The 20008-nt window shown below is 44.5% G+C and overlaps 1 protein-coding gene across 3 annotated transcripts in view; it reads left to right on the top strand.

The window, feature by feature from the left end:
* Positions 1-3899: 3899 nt before the first annotated feature.
* Syt16 (synaptotagmin 16) overlaps positions 3900-20008 on the top strand; it is a 233571-nt gene continuing 217462 nt past the window's right edge. For 2 of the 3 annotated variants that reach the window (XM_076922003.1, XM_076922002.1), the window contains exon 1: positions 3902-3996. In XM_076922003.1, coding sequence (XP_076778118.1) covers positions 3984-3996 — 13 coding nt within the window. In that variant the 5' untranslated portion in view covers positions 3902-3983. Of the gene's footprint in view, positions 3997-20008 lie in introns of all 3 variants that reach the window. The other variant, XM_076922000.1, reaches the window with a different exon arrangement.

Here is a 20008-nt window from a genome sequence, read left to right as displayed (position 1 = left end):
TATGTGTGTATGTGCGTGCGTGAGCCCACACACTTCTGGATATATCTGTAGGGGCATTTCTAGAGATGATTATGGCATGAGAGCTCCAACTTAGTGAGCGCATCTATCGCTTCCTGGATTCATAAGTGATGGCATTTGGAGGCTTGGAGAAGTGAATGCTGGGGCCTCACTGTAGGAAGTAGGTCACAGAGGGCGTGTCTTTGCGGGCTACGTCTCGCCCTGCCCTCTAATTATTCCTCTTTACTTTGCTCCTGGTCATATTCTCATATTCTTTCTTGTCTCTCTGTCTCTTTATCTCTGTCTCTGTCTCCACGATCTTTTCTGTCTTTCTGTAATTTGGGTCTTCCCCCTCCCCCCTCAGTCACTCCTCCTCCCTTTGTAAGTGCATGAGAATCCAAGCTCAGCACTGACTATGGTTTTCATTCTTGTGTAATTTCACTTAGCAGGCAAGTCTCCCATCTCTACTAGACATTGAAAATTATAGTGTTAAGGTTTTAAAAAAATATTTATTTTATCTATATATGACTGACTGTTTAGTTGTATATTTGTATGTGCGTCAAAATGTATCAGATCCCCTAGAACAGGTGGTTTCGAGTCAGCATGTGGGTGCTGGGAACTGAACTTGGGTCCTCTGGAAGATCAACAAGTACACTTAATAGCCGAGTAATCTCTCCAGCCCCTAGTCTTAAGTTCTGTAAAGACACAAAAGAGCCCAAGTCTTGGCTTTTAATTTCAGAAGTTGAGGTCAACTATAAGACACAGATTTGCAAGAATTCGGTGTATTAAAGGGACTGCTTTCCAGCCTCTTAGGAGAGGGACTTCCTGGTCCCTTGAAGAATGGCCTTCATCATTGTTTACATAGCTATGAAGAGATACCATGACCAAGGCAACTCTTATAAGGATAACATTTAACTGGGGCTGGCTTACAGGTTCAGAGGTTCAGTCCATTATCATCAAGGTGGGAGCATGGCAGCATCCAGGCAGGCATGGTGCAGGAGGAGCTGAGAGTTCTACATCTTCATCTGAAGGCTGCTAGGATAAGACTGGTGGTTAGGAGGAGGGTTTCATTACACATCCCCACAGTGACACACTCACTCCAACGAGGCACACCTTCTAATGGAGTGGCACAAACAAGAAGTGGTGACCGTCCAGGTAGGCTGTGACAGATTCATCACATGTCACATGACACGTTTTGTTTGTTGGCCCACTCTGCAGAGGTCCCTTCAGCACGTGGTAGAGAAATTAGAAACACTGTTACAGGCCAGGAAATGACTGAGCAGGTAAAGACACCTGAAGCATGACAGTCAGAGTTTGACTCCTGGGACCAACATGGTTAAAAGGAGAACTGACTCTCCACATGTTGTCTTCTGACTTCTACATGCATGCTGTAGCATGTTCCCACACTAATAAAGACATGTAATAAAAGCATTTTTTTTTTTTAAAGGAATAGTTGTCTGGTCTGTGAGAATTGCCTTGATGCTCTATAGACTTTCCTGTTTGCTCAGAATGGCCTGGGCAAATAGCTACATGCTTCCCTCCAAGGGCAATGGAAAAATCAAAGAGAAGTCAGACTTATGAGGACTTTGGAGGTGGGTGACAGGACAGGAAGCAGTGACTGTCACATGCATGAACTGGTAACTGGTGGCCACCCATGACTGAGATCTTCATAGTGTACCAGAGGTGTCCGACATTTGACACTGTGATGTTATTACCTACAAAGGTCATGCTCTAGAACTGTAAAGTCAAGATTAAAAATATCACACACATGCACACATACACAGACACATACACACACACACACACACACACACACACACACACACACACACAAAATCTCATACTTTTAAGTCAGTTTGCAGTTTTGTCTTTGACCACACTCATAGCTATCTCTAGCTGCATGCACCTGTGGCTGTGTGGTAGATCCTACTACAGACAGAAGAGTCATATCATGCTAAGGACAGATGGTACCAGATGCCTTTCAGTACACCCCCATGATACCCAGTGCTTACCCCCAAACTTGCTTGTAACCTCTCAGGGGAGAAGAAATTACCTCGGACAAACCTGGATTCATGGAATTGACTCCATGAAATTGAGCTTCCTAACAATAGGTGGAATGGCCACTTGGGTCAGAAGCTAAATTTGATTATGCAGGAAAAACAAGATTTTCTTGAACATACTGGGATGTGTGGATTATTTATCCTGTAGAACAATCATTTATGTCAAGACAATAAACCTCATATCAACTCTGCCCTCCTGACTCTCTGTTCAGTGCCAAGCCTTCTGAGACTGTCACACGTGGGACCTCCCATCTTTGAAGTCCACTAATTTCTCCACCTTTTCTAGCTGACGTTTGGTTCTGCTGCCCACATGTCCCTGGTGAAACCCAGGCTCTGGTCCATCAACATCCCTCTTATAATTTAGAAAAGCACTTTGATTAATGAGTAAACAGCGTCACAAACGTTGGCCCTTGGAGCCAAGCCCACCTCTCCACCTTGCCGATCAAAATAGCTTAACTTTAAGGTTTTCGGCTTCAGATAGGCTCGCAGTTCTTGAGGTGTTTTAACGCTCTTCTGGTTTTCCTTTTCCCCACTCAGCATCTTTCAGGGTTTTGTTTTGTTTGTTTGGGAACGCGCCATAGAGGGTTGTTATAACTAAAACATGAACCCTGTGTCTGTGCTTCTTAACTTTAAGTGTGCTTGATAGTCACATGTGCTATAAACATATTAAAATGAAAGCCCCAGCTAGCGAAATATGGATGTGGCTCACCCTCGCTGTGCTGACTCCCTCACCTGCAGCCTGTGGACTGGTCAGAGAGGACTCCTTCGTGGTTCTCCAGTTCTGCTCACTTGGTCAAAGGGCAGCTGTTTCTGACTGTCTTACACCTGAGTCACGCCTGGGATGATGTTCACTTACTGTTTGGGTTGAATGAGAGGCCTCAAACGGACCAAAGGCATTGTGGCTCCAAAAACAAACAACAATGAAAATCAACAACAACAACAACAACAAAAAACAACGGCTTCCTGTTGCTTAGGCTTTGAGTTTGAGCCACTTGATGCTTCCCCATGTGGTGGTGGTTTCTCACTTTGCTACTGGTCCCTAAATATAGCAAGGCTCTTTCAGTAATTGGTTTCTAGCATTCAACAAGATGCACTGCGAACAGATGCCCACAGGTGGACTCATCTGAAAGTCCTTTTAACCACGATGGCCCTTGAGGCAATACTGATTGACTTTCTCATCGAGCTGGTCCTTTAATACAAATCGTCTGAGCAGCCTGTGGTCTGGCTCACAATTATCCACTCGTTAGTCGCCCATCCTGTTCACATCTAATTAGTTAATTGGCCATTTATTCGCCAACTCATTAATTCACGCAGGTTTCCAGTTAGAGTCCTCCATTAACTCACTTAATAGAGATCTGATGGCCTAACTACACACAGGGCTCTATTTTCACTTTGGGGACAAAACAAGAGGATGAGAGGAGCTCCTGGCGATTCCTCACACACAGGAGGCACCTGTGTGATCCTTGCTTCTCTCTCCCCCACCTGCTCCCCGCTTTGCTACTTTCAGCTGGGGCTCGGCTCGGGGTTGACCTTGCTGGAAAGAAGCGCCAGACCTGGATGAATTGAAAAAAGCGAGACAGGATACCAAGTGTTTGTTCAGCGGAAAAGAGCGGGCGAGAAACCTGGAGAGGAGCGGGCCAGGTTGCTAGCTGCTTTGTCTTAGGGAAGGACGATGCTGCGGGCTGGGCAGGGCAGGTTCGGTGGCGGCGGGCTGACCAGGCTCGGCTGGGGTGTGTGGACGCCGGCGGGGGCGACCCAGCTGGCAGCCACCACGGGGCGCGGGGCGGCGCGGCGGGGGCGCGCGGCGGGAGCGTCTGTACGCGTCGCGGCCCTCGAGCGCGCGGGGCCTGGCGAGAACGCGCGCGGCCGGGCGCGGCGTGGGTACCCCAGCCGCGGGCGGCCGCCCTGCAACCCCCTGACGCGACCATGGCGACTGACAGTAAGTGCGGGGTTCCCCGGGGGCGGGGGCAAGGCATCCGGGGTGGCAAGTTCTCCACCCGCGCGCCTGCCTTTGTGCCCAGCTCGCGGGGGCAGCGATCCGGTACCCCATCTCCGGAGCCGGCCCTGGTCACCATGCCCATCACCTGCTATGGTTGGCAGGATTGAAGAGAGCGGGAGGTCGGAGGATCCTTCAGGAGGAATGCAGCACCCCACTGGAGGGGACAGTTGATGCTCGGAGGCAGCGGGGCTGGGCCTCACAGCCCTTCGGTGACTGCTTCCAGGCCCACAGGCAGTTTTAGGGAGCCCAGTATTGGGGCGTTGTGAGTTCAAGGTTCTCCTCCTCCTCGTGGGTGGCCACACTGGGCTCTGTTCTGGGGCCCTGAAGCCACGGACCTTGTCTGGCTGCCATGGATAGTGAATGAAAGGGGCGTGCAGAGAAGGAAGGTTGAGACTGAAGACAGAGTTGGAAGGCTCCCGGCTGGCCTGCTGTTGGCATCTTAGAGTCTTTGCTGCTGGTTTTGGAAATTAGGATTACTGCTAAGAAAACTGATTACATGTAACTGTAGCTTGACCTGATAGTGGAATCTGAAAGAAGTACAGAGTAGAGCATCCCACTTGTCTTAGACTTAGCATCTGAAGTCCTCAAGCAACAGTCACACAGTAGGGACTTCATTCACTGAAGGTACCATGTGATTACAGACGCCAGTTATAAGACAATTCTGAGAGATGAGAGGGGACAAAAATGGATGGTGAAGGTCAAAATTTCATTATTTTTCTTTGAAATGAATCATTATCCAGCCAAGCACACAGCTTTCATACAGGATGTGCAGTTTTGAGTTAAAAGCTATGACATTTATATCTCCCAACCTCCTCAGCAGTGGGACTGTGGCCCTGTTCCCAACCTTAAAACTGTGACCTGGCTGTTGGATGTGAGGACACAAGTCAGTAATCCCAGGATCTGAGCGGCTGAGGCAGGAGGATGTCAAGTTACAAACCCTGTCTCAGAAAAGTATATGTATATGTAGATACTCATATACACACGCGTAGTAAGACTGCCACACTCTATAAAGTGATGGCTATCTCATAAGTGGTCAGCATGCAAGAGAAATGCACATGTGTGTAATCGCTCGGGAAACTCCCATTCGCAGTCATTTTGTTTGTGTGGAGACACCAATGGACCCTCCCTGCTTTCAACAATGTAGCTCAGGGGTTGGCGCGAAATTAACTAATAGAGACAACCCTCTTTGTTCTCAGTTCTGCTTATATGTACAAGAGTGTACTCATTAGAATGGGTCTCGGGGAAGAAGCGATAAATTTAGAATTTTTTATTAACAAAGAAATAATTGCACTTTGGCCTTATTTGTGTAAACGGTATTTAACGAGTTCCAGTGATACAGAATTTCTATCTTTAGGCCTTCAGGTAAGGGGATAACAGGTGAGAGGCCGGGGAATGACGGGTGAGAGCCAGGTGGGAAGGTCATGCAGTGAGTAGATGGCCTCACTAAGATGCATCAAGCCTGGCCACAGTCTGCCTGGATGTTAGTTGATTGCTTTTGTTCCCAGTTTCGCGTCTCCTGGAGGGAAAAAGCAGCTGTAAAGCCAGGCGAAGTTCAGATTGCTGGGCTCTAGTCATTCTTGGATCCTGAGGGCCGTTCTCTGTGACTATAGCTTGTGAGTATATGTAGGACACAGATATTAAAATAATATTGTCTGGAAAACAGTCTTCACACAGAAAAAGGATGTGACCCAGAGAGACTGCCCTGTGTCCAGACACAAAGTCACAGACTGAAGGGCAGTTTCTAGAGAAGTTGGGGCCCCAATTGTTTTCCAGTAGGTTATTATGAAATGGTTAAGCAGGTAGGTTTCCGTTGTGAATGGTGCTGCTCAGAGGTGTTTTGAGCTGTGTTTGATGTAATGGGTAATTTTCTGTTTCGAGAGTGAGGTTGTTTCTATTTGTCTTACCTATGTGGCATTTTTTTTTTTTTTTGCATTATTAATACTTTTTATCAAGGGTCTTCAGTTTTGAATCACCGTTGTGTGGGTTTTTAAAGGTGCATTTGCATATGTACATGCTCATGTGTGCACAATGGGGGGCATTGTCTATAACCCGCCTTTAAGCATACATTTTCTCTAGGGGCTGGAGAGATTGCACTTCAGTTAAGAGTGTATTCTGCTCTTCTCAGGGATTCAAGTTCAGCTTCCAGGATATGTTGGGTGGTTCACAGTCATCGCTAACTCCAGCTCCAAGGTGTCCAACGCTCTTGTCTGGTCTCTGAGGGTCTCTAAAACTACCCTCTCACACACACACACACACAAACACATATAATTTTAAAACATAAATCTTTAAAAAAGAAAGAAAACACTCAAGACACATTGCATAAAAGTATGAAATTGTCCAAGAGTAAATAGAATATCACACACACACACACACACACACACACACACACACACACAATGAAAAGAGTAAATTCTCCAGGACCGCAGGCATGTTTTGAATTGTTGGAAATAGCTAACTGACTTACATCCTGGAAGTCTTGGGTAATCTTTTGAGCTGCTGGATGTCTGATGTTGCAGGTAAGTATTTTGTGTCTTAAGGAATTCCTCTGGATTGCTTGCCTTGTTCCTGGTCTATTGCATGGATGATCATGAGTCATTTTTGCCTGGTCCATTCAGAAGCTGATTGCTGCTAACCTGCCGGCTATCTCTACCGTAGGCAACCCTCCCCTCCCCTTTCTCCCAGCAACCTCCAGCTACTTTCATTCTCATCTTTTCAACTCCATCAGCAGTGTCTACTCCTCTCAGTGTGGAGGGAAGCGAGTGAGCCTGGGCAGGAGGAGGTAAATGCAGGGCCCTAGCAGGTACAGTTGGAGTTTTACTGCCCCATGGGTGCTTGACATATTCTAGTAGAATGTGCAGACTTTAAAAGAAAGTTGCCCGAGTGCAAGTAAATTCATTATTGAGCAAAACTATCTCCAATCACAGTAATTATTGAGGCATTTACACACGTTGGCAACTATAACTTTAGGCAAAAGTTAAAAAACTAAAGCGTACCTGGAAACTTGGAATGTTCATTGGGGTTGGTGTCTTCTGCAGAAAACACTGTGTTCTAACGAACACCACGGCAATAATCAGTTCAAGCAAGAATCACCTGTGGCTCCTGTCCTAACTAGTGTGTACAGGTGGAAGGGGAGCAATGTGCTGCTAGTTTTGTGCTAACTTGACATCTTAGAGGAGGCAGCCCCAATTGAGAAAATGCTGCCCTGAGATCTGGCTGTAGGGCATTTTCTTAATGAGTGATTGATGGGGGAGGGACAGACTCCGTTGTCTATAGGATACTCCGAGTTGGTCCTGGGCTCTATAAGAAAGCATTCTGAGCAAGCCATGGAGATCAAGCCAGAAAGTAAGCACCCCTCCATGGCCTCTGCATCGGCTCCTGCCTCCAGGTTCCTGCCCTGTTTGAGTTCCTGCCCTGACTTCCTTTGAAGATAAACAGTGATAAGAAGCATAAGCAAAATAAACCCTTTTCTCTCCAAAGTGCTTTTGGCCAGGGTGTTTCACCACAGCAATAGAAATCGTAAGGCAAACGGGATACGTATATTCTTAGAAGAATTTCCTCTCGGATTTCTTGTTAATTGTAAAAGGGTGAATGGCAGTTTTACAGTGGAGGAACCTGGGATCCATTATCTTAAATAAAGAATCGCAACAACTTGCTGTCCTGATGGTAAGCTCTGGGGAAGGAGAGGATGCCACTTACCAAAAGACATATGACCTGATTCTAATCACAAGGAGACGCCAGATGCCAGATACACGCTAACTGAGGCACATTTGTAAATGTTAATGTCAGGGGAAACAGCTGACGCTTTATCTTAAAGACACGGCCAGGGCAATGGAGGATTTGACGCTAAACCCTAGATCAGGAAGAGCGATGTTGTGGAGAGTGAGTTGTGATGATGGTTGGTGAGATTTGAAGATGGATCATGTTAATATGTGAGGTAAATAGCATCAATGTCAAATTTCACAAATTTTATATTTTTATTACATTTAAAAGTGGAATGCATTTCTTTTTAGGGGAAATTGAAGTAGGAAGTGGGGTGAACGTTGGCAACTAAATCTCAAATGCGTTGAGGAAACACAAATATATACGTACGTGTATGTTTATAAGTATATGCATGTCATATGAGCAAGAAAGGGCTAATGCAATCGTAGCAAGATGTCACTTGGTAAGACTATCAATCTCTTGTTCTTGCAATTTCTCTGTAAGTTTTTTGGGATATCCTAGCTATTCTAAATTAATGTTTTAGGGTTTAATTTTTGAAAGGTTCAAAATTATGAACTCCTAATTTTGGTTTGGCATGATGATGCTAGATAGTTCTTTATTATGGAAAATGATTATGCCCTGAAATCTCATGGACCCTCATGTACCCAAGTGCCTCAGCTTTAACAAGTGTCTTGTTACCCCTAATTAATACAGGTGTTTGGAAAGCAAGTCCAGACACGGTTACATTAGCTGTTGGGGCGTCAGTGGGCTGTGTGCATACTTCCTTTCTGTACCAGGCTTATCATAACTAACACTCAGTAAGAAGGCAAGCTTTAGGTCAGTGTCATGCACAAGCAGTACGAGGTCTGCGAAGTTCGTTGCTGTGGGGTTTATGTGTTCGGGTTTCAGCAGAACTAAGGCTGGTGACTATCACCAGTGTGAAGAAAAGGTCTGAGAGGTTGCTGGATTTTGCTTTGTTTTTTTCAAGCTCCTACTTCTGCTTTTTAAACCAAGATGAGATTTGAGAAGAAAACATAAAGAAGGTATAGGGACAGTCTTCTGAGCTGATTAATCCAGCTGATGTCATCAAGCATCCCGGAAGTTAATCTGCACAAACACTTTTTCATGCTATTCGACTTCGATCCTACTTGTTTTAATTTCTGCCTGGCATTTGGAACTGGTATGCACACTGACACTTTTTCATGACTGACTTGACTCTCTAAATGCATATGGAATGTGTCCTGTGTGTTTCAGAACAGCAATGGGCCAGCTCCTTAAGGAGGCCTAGGTTTCTTCCTGAGTATGGTGGGTTTGCACGACAGTTACTCTTAGGTCATTACAGTGTTTAGTCACTAACTGCTGTTTAGCATCACGTATTGATAAACAAGCACCTGGGATTCCATTTAGCAATGGCTCTCTATACAATAAACCAGACAGTGACAGCTCTTTTTAGAGCAGTGGTTCTCAACTTTCCTAATGCTGTGTGACCTTTTAATACAGTTTCTCATGTTGAGGTGACCACCAACCAAAAAATGGTGTTGCTACTTCCTAACTGTAATTATGATATTGTTATTGTAACGTAAATAAGTTTGTTTTCTGATTGTCTTCAGTGACCCCTGTGAATGGGTTTTTTCTCAAAGGGGTCGTGACCCACAGGCTGAGAACCATTGCTCTAGTGGCTGAGGGAGGAATCTGAAGTTCTGCATGGGTACCTTCCTGTGAAGGATGCGGCAGGTTTTCTGTTAGGGAGTTTACCGTTATGGATGGATGTCATCCCTTTAGAATGGATTTCTTTTTAAGATAGAATATCAATTTCTAGTTTTTAGCAGCATAGATTTTCATATTGTCAGAGTGTGATATTCTTTGGATTCTAATTTTAGGAATGCAGCAAGTCACACTTTGTAGTTTGACTCATAGTGGAGTGAAGGTTAAGATTTATACGATGATTTTTATCCAAACCCTACATGAAAACTCCCCTGGTTTATGTCAAGAGAACAGTCTAAACACAAGCTACCAGTCACTGGGTTTTCAGGTGGTATAATTGAGGCATCTTATAAGCTTGGGTGGCTCACAGTCAGGTGTGATACAGTAGAAGGGACCTCTGCTTGGTTTCAGAGGTGCCTGAGCCATGCACTCTGGCTTTGCCATTTAATGGGTTGATGATTTCAGGTAAATTGCCTTCCTAGAGGACTTTACTTACTGAACCTCTGGGAGCTACAAGAAGCAAATGAGGTGGTCCAAAGCTTCTGTCACATAGTAGGTGTTAAATAAATATCTATTTGTTCTCATCTTACAAGATGCTTCCCATAGCTTACAGCTAATTTCATAATAACAATCCAGAAATAGGGTACCAAGTGATTAATTCTATTATTGTGAGGAATATAAAATGAAGACCAAATGTTCTGTTCAGAAATATAAGACTCTAGAACAAACCACGCAAGGTGCCGAGCTCTAGATTTTAAATAGAAGCATTAATTATAGTGCTTTCTCCTCCCATCTTCCTTGTTTTGTGTAAGCACGCTTGTAGTGCGTACCGGGTGTGTGTGCACTTATGATGCATGTGCCAATGGACACAGATGCTAGTGACCTTGAAAAAGTTCAGAGCCCAGAGTTCCTGACTTGAGTTCCTGCCCCAACTTCTCTTAGCGATGGAGTGGGACTTGAGAGTTGTTAAGTTGAATCCACCTTTTCCTCCTCTAGTTGCTTTAGTTTTTACCACAGCAATAGATACCCTAAGACAGACACTTAGCTTGACATTCTGCTGAAGTATTCGTACACTGCTGAACTTCTTTTTTTGTTTGTTTGTTTGTTTGTTTTGTTTTTAGAGACAGGGTTTCTCTGTGTAGTCCTGGCTGTCCTGGAACTCACTCTGTAGACCAGGCTGGCCTCGAACTCAGAAATCTGCCTGCCTCTGCCTCCCAAGTGCTGGGATTAAAGGCATGCACCACCACCGCCCGGCTTGCTGAACTTCTTGATGGGCTTTGTGATGCAGTCTTAAGGATGAATTTGAAAAGAAAAAAAAATATTATCAGGTTCTGTTAAAGTTTTGCATAGACTTTATTTAATCTCTGTTCATTAATTTATATCCATCAAATTAAAGTAAAATTGGAGAAAGAAAATCCATAATGATGAGGTTCTTGGGGAACTTTAAAATTTCTAAGTACCAAAGGGCTTTAGAACATAAGTTTGAGAACCACTCTTTTCTCCTACGGAAACGTGGTTGAAATAAATCTCCCTTCTGCTTCTCAAAAACCTAGATCTGGTTGTCCACACACATCTGAGAATGAGGGAGGGGTATGACTCAGGAATATATTTTATGGGGAACCCAGCTCTTGGTTTTTGGAGGGGGCAATAATTTTCTTTACAGACAGACAGATATTCCAAATTCCTGTCTCCAGTTCTCTGTGAAGAGGTTGTGTGCAGAAGCCTAGCTGTCAATATTTTGTGACTCTAGGTGGGGAGAAGTCTGTTAGCACTCCACATCCAGGACAAAAATCTCTTTACCTCAAGGAGATGCAGGTGGTTCCCAAGCCCAGAGCCTCTCTGTTGATTTAACAGAAGTCTCGGGAGACAGTGCAGTGGGCATTCTGAGCAGAACACCATTATCTGGAAGGCTATGCATCAGAGATTTGTTCATTCATACTTCTGAAGGCTGAAAGTCCAAGATTATGGTGGCAGCAATGTCAGTGTCTGGTGAGGCCTCTCTTTCAGGCTTATAGATGGCTTGTTTTCTTCTGTATCTTCAAAGCATGGAAGGTTACATGAAATGCTCTCTTACAGAGCCACTGGTCCCATAGGATTAGGGTTTCCCTCTGCCCTCTTTTCCCAGATTTTTCAAAAAAGGATTTCCCCATGTAGCCCTGGCTGTCCTGGAACTCAGAGATCCACCTGCCTCTGCCTCCCAAGTGCTAGGATTAAAAGTGTGGGCCACTACAGTCTGGCTCTAAGTTATCTCTTTACACATTTACACTTGGAGGTTCTGGAGGTTAAGGCTTGAATGTAAGAGTTTTGGAGGACAGATTCAGTCCATAATGCTTAGCGGCCTTGAGGTTAACCTCTTTCCACCGCCTTCTAACTAATTCTCCTGTTCATAGTCCTTGTCTGCTTTTACTTCTGAGGCTTGGATGCTTTGCCTTCCCTGTTTAGGATGCTGATGACACAAATGTTAATCTCCATTGTTTCACAGCTCCCCGAGTTGTTCTGCCTAGTCCCCACAGTCTTACATATGGTTCAAATGAAGATGTTCTCCTGGTAGGCTTTCAAGATCATTGACTATATTAGATACTTCCCTCTTGGTGTGATGAATGTCCAGACAAAAAAGCAGCTTCCAGGAGAACATGTTTATTTTGGCTTTGCAGTTCCAGAGGGGCAATGTTCATCATGACCAGGAAGGCTTGGCAGCTGCACCATGAGGCTGCCTGGTAGCCAGGAAACAAGGCTAATCACATTTCATCTCCACACAGGAAGCAAAGGGAGAACAGAGAGTGGGGCCAGGCTAGTGAGCCTCAAAGCCAGCTCCAGTGATTACTTTTCCTAGCAAGGAATCCCAACAAACTATAATACTTAAAAATCTTGTTTTGTTAAGCTATATCTTATGCATAATTGTGTGTATATCGTCTGACAATGCGTGATTATGGTTTGCTCTTTATATAACATACTTAGTACCAAATTGACTTATAAATAAAAGCTCACGTAAACCAAAGTTTTGACTTGGTCCAAATTAATTTTGTTTATAGTAAAACTATATATATATATATATATATATATATATATACACACACACACACACACACACACACACACACACATATATATATATATGTCTTGAATTTTTTTTTTTTTTTGGAACTTAAAATTCTAAAATCTGCCTTTAAGGACAAGACATACATAATCATATGATTCTGGTCAAGATGTTATCTCCTTGATCCTTACCCAATTCTCATTGCACAACATGGTCCCTGTTGCTTGAGGGTATAAATTAACTTTAAGAGATGATTGCTTGTCTTCAAGGATACATTTTTTCCTATTGGACAATTATATTTGCTTAGATAAAAATAACTGTCTGTCTTCTAAATGTGTTTTATATAGAAGTAAACACACACACATGTGTATTTTAAGAATTGTAAGATTTTTAAAAACCACTATAGCTTTTTAAGCAAACAAACAAGCAAGCAAGCAAGCAGACAAACTGAACAGAAATTTCAAGATCTTGTAAATGAGCAGTAGGCCTTGTTAGATGTTGATTCTCTTTCAGAAAAGAGGGGATGAACAGGCCATTGTTGTCTATTATATATAGTTTATGTGACTATAAAATGTCCTCATACATACTCAGTAAAGGTTTTTCAGTGTTACTCCTTCTGGGTCAGGTGATACTCCCATCAATTCCCCCTCCAGTGCCCTGTAATAAGCCCAGTAAGTGCACTGGTTCCCAGGGTGAGCTTTGCTTTGTCATAGGGACCTTATGAAGAGGAGAATGATATTACTTAGTCCTCCCCCTTCCCAGGGAGGAAATTCTCACAACAGATAGTAAAATCACTTGTTAATATGTTGCTTCATGGTATTAGGAAAATTTTAAAAATGTTATAAGGATAAAAAGATAAATTATTTTGCTAAAGAAGGAGTTACATATGGGATTAAGATAGATGGATGTTTACAATATGAAAAAATGAAAGGTTTGTAAATTATGACATCTGAGTAAGTAACTGAGGGTTACATAAAGCATGAGACTTACAGATAATATATATGGCATTGTTTCTAGGGCTTAAGAGCAATACTTACAAAAACTAAATTCATGTCTAATCAAAGTTTAAAATAATTTGACTTTTGAAATATTAAGCCAGGCAGTGATGGCACACGCCTTTAATCCCAGCGTTTGGGAGGCAGAGGTAGGTGGATTTCTGAGTTCGAGGCCAGCCTGGTCTACAGAGTGAGTTCCAGGACAGCCAGGGCTACACAGAGAAACCCTGTCTCGAAAAACAAAAGTAAAAAAGAAATATTATATAGTAGTTAAGAGTATCAGATGAGTGTAACTGATCTGGGTGTTTGAGAATCACTCTTGAATCCTACTATAATGTAATCAGAGACACTAAGAGGCAGAATATTCCCCCCTCATTCTCCAAGGGCTGTGAGGTCCCAGGGACTGCCAGTCATCTCTAGAAATGTTCTGCAACTGTGAAAGCCACCTGTTCTCTTATTGAGGGAGGCCATGGAGACCCCACTCCATGAATCCTAACCAGAGTCTAGTCTCTAAAGAGGAGGGCTAACACGGAAGGAAGACTTCTATATGCTTTCCGAGGAAAGCCACAGCCAGGCCAAGCAAGGTCTTTGACGTATCCTCACATAGATGGGCAACCGCTTACAGAAAAGCTCAAGAAGTCAGATACCTCACAAGCCCAGGTGATCCCTGAGGGCTGGATTCTTGACTGGCCTTAACAGTAGAAATGTGGCCAAAATATTTTGGCCACCTTTGTGGTCTTAAACACTCACCAGGAAAGTAGACTCAAGATCAAAATGATCTGTATGTCCCCTCAACAATTCAAGGGACTGCATTCCCAGACACTCTATTTGGCCATAGGAAACGGCATTTGGATGATGATTTGTCACTAAGGATCCTCATCCTGATATGTGTATTCGCAGGTGCATGGCAAGGCCTTCCCTGACTTGCTTTAACACCACAGTGCCTATCTATAGCTAGGAAACACACTTATCTCCTTAAATGCTGAGGCCAGATTTAAAAGCTCTATTTACCAACCAAGGGACACTACCTATATCTGAAAGAGTACCCCTCACATCTGTAAGTCTTTCTGTACCCAAACCACCCATGTGCCCTGATTAAAGGGGGCTGCCCGATATTCTGCTGTTCAACTCACAGGTTTCAGAAATTACTTGGGATATCCAAGTAATTTGGATATCTGCTGGAACACCCCATAAAAGTGATTCAACAGATTCTATTTTTCTCTTAAATTGTTATTTCGATGCTGACTTTAAGTGACTTCTCTTATAAAGTTTCCAGGTGCTTCTGAGGGAACAAACCACTGATTTCTTCTATCTTACTCTTCTACAGGATTCTGGTACACGGTTCAGCCAGTTGTACAATTGAATTTAACCTTACTAGACAAAGCTTATGTTAAACCTGTTATAATTTTTTTCTTATTAACTCTACTCCCCCCCTCAAGATTTATTTATTTTGTTTATCTGAGTACACTGTAGCTGTCTTCAGACACTCCAGAAGAGGGCATCGGATCCCATTACAGATGGTTGTGAGCCACCATGTGGTTGCTGGGAATTGAACTCAGGACCTCTGGAAGAGCAGTGAGTTCTCTTAACTCTTGAGCCCTGACTTTACCTCTTAATGGTTGTAACAAAACAGTGATAAAAATAAGCAGTAACCTGACCCCTATGGCAGCCTGCCAAGGGTTCTGTAGATGGTTTTCTTGCATGCTAGCTTCTTCCAGTATGGGCAAAAATATTTTCTTAACTATGCTGTCAGTAAGAATTATAATAGTCCTAACAGTCTCATTTTTGTGTGTCACAAATACTACCTCAGTCACATGACATACTCGAAGGAAGCATACCACCATCGAGAGGATGATTTATGTTCGGGATCTTTACCATGGTTTTTTATTGTGGCTTTGTAGCTTGGTCCTCCCCTTTTGTTAGCTTGAAGAAGTTAACAGAGATCTGTGATCCCAACCACCTAAAGGCAGTTTGGGTGATCTCTGAAAAGGTGACTAACGGTCATCCAGCTCTTCTCTCTGTTGCGTGTGGTTTCAGGCTACTGCCTTTGCTCTGAGAAGGCAGCCATGCTACCCGCTCCTTCCCAGCATCCCTTTTGCTCTCCTGCCTTTAGCTCCGGGAGGTGACTGCACTACCAGCCCCCTCCCAGCTTGTCTTGAATCCACAAATAACACACACACACACACACACACACACACACACACACACCCTCACACTCACACACACAGTTTGTTTTTTGGCACTTGCCTTTGAACGCAATTGCTGGGCTGGGCATTACTATCTCCCACCTGGAAAAGCTTGTCCTTAATAATATTTTTATCTTCAGTGGCTCCTCCCACCTAGCCCCCGCCTAACGTCCATGACCACCTGCCTGTAGTAGTGGCCACAGGCCCCAGCTCCTTCCGAGACCTCACATGGCTGCTGGCTTCTTCTTCCTCCAGAGCATGGCAGAAAACCCTCCTTTCCTTCCTTGTGTCTGCTTTTCTCTCCTGGGACTAGAAGAAGCTCCGCTATACCTTCTGCCCAACAATTGGCTTCCAGCTTTCTTTACTGACACACCAAGAACTATTTGGAGAACAGAATCTTAGCGTAGAACCGCCTCCTTCATCCTCTGATTGCCATTCTGGATATTATTTTTTTTTTCAGGACTCAGAACTGAAACAGCCAGACTGAAGGCTTCTTTGCATCAGTCTCTGTGTTACCAGATCTCAGAACACCTTAAAGAAATCTCAGACCAGCTTAACACCCTTCAGGGTCAACCATGTTGGTTGCTGTGGGACTGCAAACTTAAGGAAGACTAGTTCTCCTGTATCGCTAAGGACGGAATTTGTGTGGTCTTCCAGGAACAATGCTAACTGAGTCTAGATGGGGCTCAAACACTCAGGGACTAGCCAACTTAACCATAGGCTTCTACTTGTGGATAGGCTTTCTGTTCTCTTCCACCATGGCTTCTCCCCGTGAGGTTATTTCCTGCTTATTATTCTCATACTGAGGTTCCCGCCCCCCCATCCCCCGCCGGTGGCTTTCACCCTACAACAGCTCTATTCGTCCTTGAGACATCTGTAAGAGTGCGTGTTGGGTCCTGTGGCGGAGCTCTGGCTGCGAGGAACCTTTGTCTCTTTCACCTCAGATCAGACCAGATACAGTTCTTTACGTCAGCCCTGTTTTCTCCCGTTCCCTTCCTTTGATGTTGTCTAGACCTTTGCTGCTTCTGTTGTAAGAGCTCCCAGCTCACCAGCCAAATGACCATTATTTTTAGCATTCTTTTACTTCTGTACTATAACCCTTGGCTTCATTCAATGCCACCCTTACTTCACCCCTGCTAGGGCGCCCCTCCATCGCTAACTTTTCAAAGTAAACGTTCTACGAGCTCTTGACTCTCCCTTTCATCTCCAAACAAGAGAGCTGGGTCCCCCCCTCTTAAACTCATCATCTCGGAAAGGCAGCCAGTTCCACTTACTCATCCACCTGCTGGGTCTGTCTGTCCACTAGGGGTCGCTCTTGAGCTGCTCCTGCTCCCTGGTCACTGTGGACCCATACCCTTCTGTATCTTTACACAACGACCAGCTCCTTCCTGGATCCTGCACCCATAGCAGACCGCCAAGACAGCTCCGCTTCCTCTAGCCTTTCACCACCCACCGCTCTTCCCACAATCCTAAACGTTGAGCTATCTTTCTCCTCCAGCTTACCAAGTCTCCTGGCGTCCTTCCTGTTCTGACACAATCCACCCTGCCAAATACCCACAGCTCTTCTGGACTCCATACAAATCCGTCTCTTGGCCTTTATGCAAGTCCTGTCGATGGGCATCTACTTCCTCTCACTGGCTCACTTTGTGTGCACCACCCTCGCCCCTCTCTACCTTCCATGGCAAATCCCAGTTTATTCTGTAACATAATCCTGTTTTCAGCCCTCTAACAATTTTTTAAAAAGGTTTCTCCAAGAGTACACTATGGCAGTCACGTGATCCATCATAGCTGACCTCGTTAAAACTCTTCTCCTGCAAAGTAACAAGAGGGTCCACCCTTCCTTTATTTTTCCTCTTTCCCTCCCTTCTTTCCTCTTTCTCTCTTTCTCTCTCTCTCTCTCTCTGTCTCTCTTTCTTTCTTTCTTTCTTTCTTTTTTGAGACAGGGATTCACTATGTAGCTCAGGCTATCCCAGAACTTACTCTGTAGACCAGGCTGGCCTCAAGTCACAGAGATCCTCCTGCTTCTGCCTCCCAGGTGCTGAGATTAAAGGAATGTGCCATCACTTCTGGTGAGGACCCTCTTTTCCCATAGTCCCTGAACTGCCCTCTTCAGAGATGACCCTCCTCAGCTTGGAACAGCTAAGAGACAAAGCCCCTACTCGTTTTTTGTTTGTTTATTTTGTTTTCAGGGTCTGCGATGATAGAATGCCCTAACTGCAGCAACCCAGAAGGCCCCTGAGTAATTCATGCTGTCTTTGCTCATCTGGGTTCAGTTTTCCACATCTGCATCTGTGAGAACTGTTCATTGAGACAGACAGGCACTTTCTCACAAGAGCCTACCTTGCTTGATCAAGCTTTTTCAAAAGCAGGGTATTGTACATTTCTCAGGAATGTCTTTACCTAGGTAACCCTCCTGCACCAACTTCCTCATCTGTAAGTATCTTACCCACTTCCGTAAGAGTCCCGACTAGCTTCCTCCACAGGGAAATGGCTTCCCTTCCCTGTGTGCAGTGCTAATGAACACAGTCTCATTGTTAAGGCCAGTCTCTGGTCCCGTCTTGCCTTTTGCTTCTTTGCTCTGCACTCCTAAATCTAAGACTCAAATGTAAGAGTTTCACATTTTCTTTCATTTTTGTTTTAAATCCACTGTATGTGGATTTGTTTATATTTAGACCTTTTGCTTTTAAATCTCACTTCCCTCTTAAATTCTGGAAAGTTCTTTGTCATTCTCTTATTGAGTGTTATGTTTTCCATATTCTCTGTCTTAGGACTCCATACACCGACTTCTGTGGAAGCTCCATAGTGCCTCACACCTGCTAACCACAGGCTAACTCCCTTCTCCTTTGCATTTAGGAACACTCTCCTTCCTTCCTTCACTCCCTCCCTCTCTCCCCTGTGCCTGCCTCCTCCTTCTAGAAATTTTTTTCCACTCCAGGTTATGCCACAGAAAAATTATTTCCTTGATAATACTTTTTTCCACTTACACTTTTTAATATAGTTATTTGGAAAATACTGTCCTCATTTCATAATGCTGAATGTGGCTCACATGTGTAACGTCCCCGACTCAGTCCCTGTCTCGGTCCCCAGCTCCTCTTGGTGTCTCCATCCGAATTTTTCACCAGTGCATAATCCTGTCTGTTTATGAGTGACAGTGTGGGATTTTAGTGCATGTGTACAGCCTGTAAGGAGCTTGGAGTAGTGACATCTGTCACCCCAGGCAAATGTCACTCCTTTGCTCCAGCCCAAGGCCTCCATTTCCACACACAATACAAACTGGAGACTGCAGCCCTGGGGAATTTAGTCTCATAACTCCCCGCTCCCACTCCCAAGTGTCTCTTCAGTGCTCTGCTTTGCTGTGAACAACTGTTCTTGCATCTCTGCTGCGAAGCCACGGATGAACACGTTCTGTTTTCCTCAGCATATACACGATACATTCACGTCAGACCTTTGGATATTTTGGTTTCGATGAAAAAAATATTCCTCATAGTCTCTGGCATTTGAATACTTGGTCCCCAGTTGGTGCCATTTTGAGAGCCTTAGAAAGTGTGACCTTGCTGGCGGAAGTTCGTCACTGGGGATGGGCTTTGGGAGTTCAAAGACTCAGGCCACATCCAGGTTGTCCTCTGTTTCCTGCTTGATGTGAATTCTCAGCTGTCCCCGCCCCCATGCCCAGTGTTTGTGCTGTGCTTCCCTCCTGTGGTGGTGACGGATTCACCCCTCTGGAACCACAGACCAAAATAAACCCTTTCTCTGTAAGTTGCCATGGCCATGGCGTTTCATCACAGCAATGGTGTGTAACTAACGCAGAGTGTCGCCAGCCAAACGGTGTTTTGGAGAGAAAGAAGTTTACATCTTAGAAACCTTCAGTTGAAGGTCAGCCATACACAGCCCTGCAGCCTCTCTGCTCTGTTCCCCCCCCCCCCCCCCCCAGTGTCTTCTGTTCTGTACTGAATGACCTTTGGATTCATTTCCTGTAGAGTAATTCTGCTATTCTGTCTTTTTTTCCCCTTTTCTTCAATAGCCAGGGTTTTTATTACAGACAAGAGAACCCACTCAACTGCTAAAACAAAACCAAAACCAAACGAAACCAAAAATGGGATTTAGCTGTTGGCTCTAGGGCAGCTTGCAGAGTCAATGGGAGAAGAGGGGACAGCTTACTGTTCACCGAGTCATAGGGAGCGTCTGCATTCACTTATGTTTGTCTTAGTTTCATTTATGATGATTTTCTTGATGTCTCTCTTCATTTGCATTGAGTCACAACCCTTGCTATATAACCAGCACGGGCTTCACACCGATGGTCCGCCTGCCTGCGCTGCCCACGGCTGGGGTTC

Source organism: Arvicanthis niloticus, chromosome 23 (assembly GCF_011762505.2).
Source record: "Arvicanthis niloticus isolate mArvNil1 chromosome 23, mArvNil1.pat.X, whole genome shotgun sequence".
Classification (NCBI taxonomy): Eukaryota; Metazoa; Chordata; class Mammalia; order Rodentia; family Muridae; genus Arvicanthis; species Arvicanthis niloticus.
Note: the sequence above shows the minus strand (reverse complement) of the source record. Positions and strands in the feature narration are given on the sequence as shown.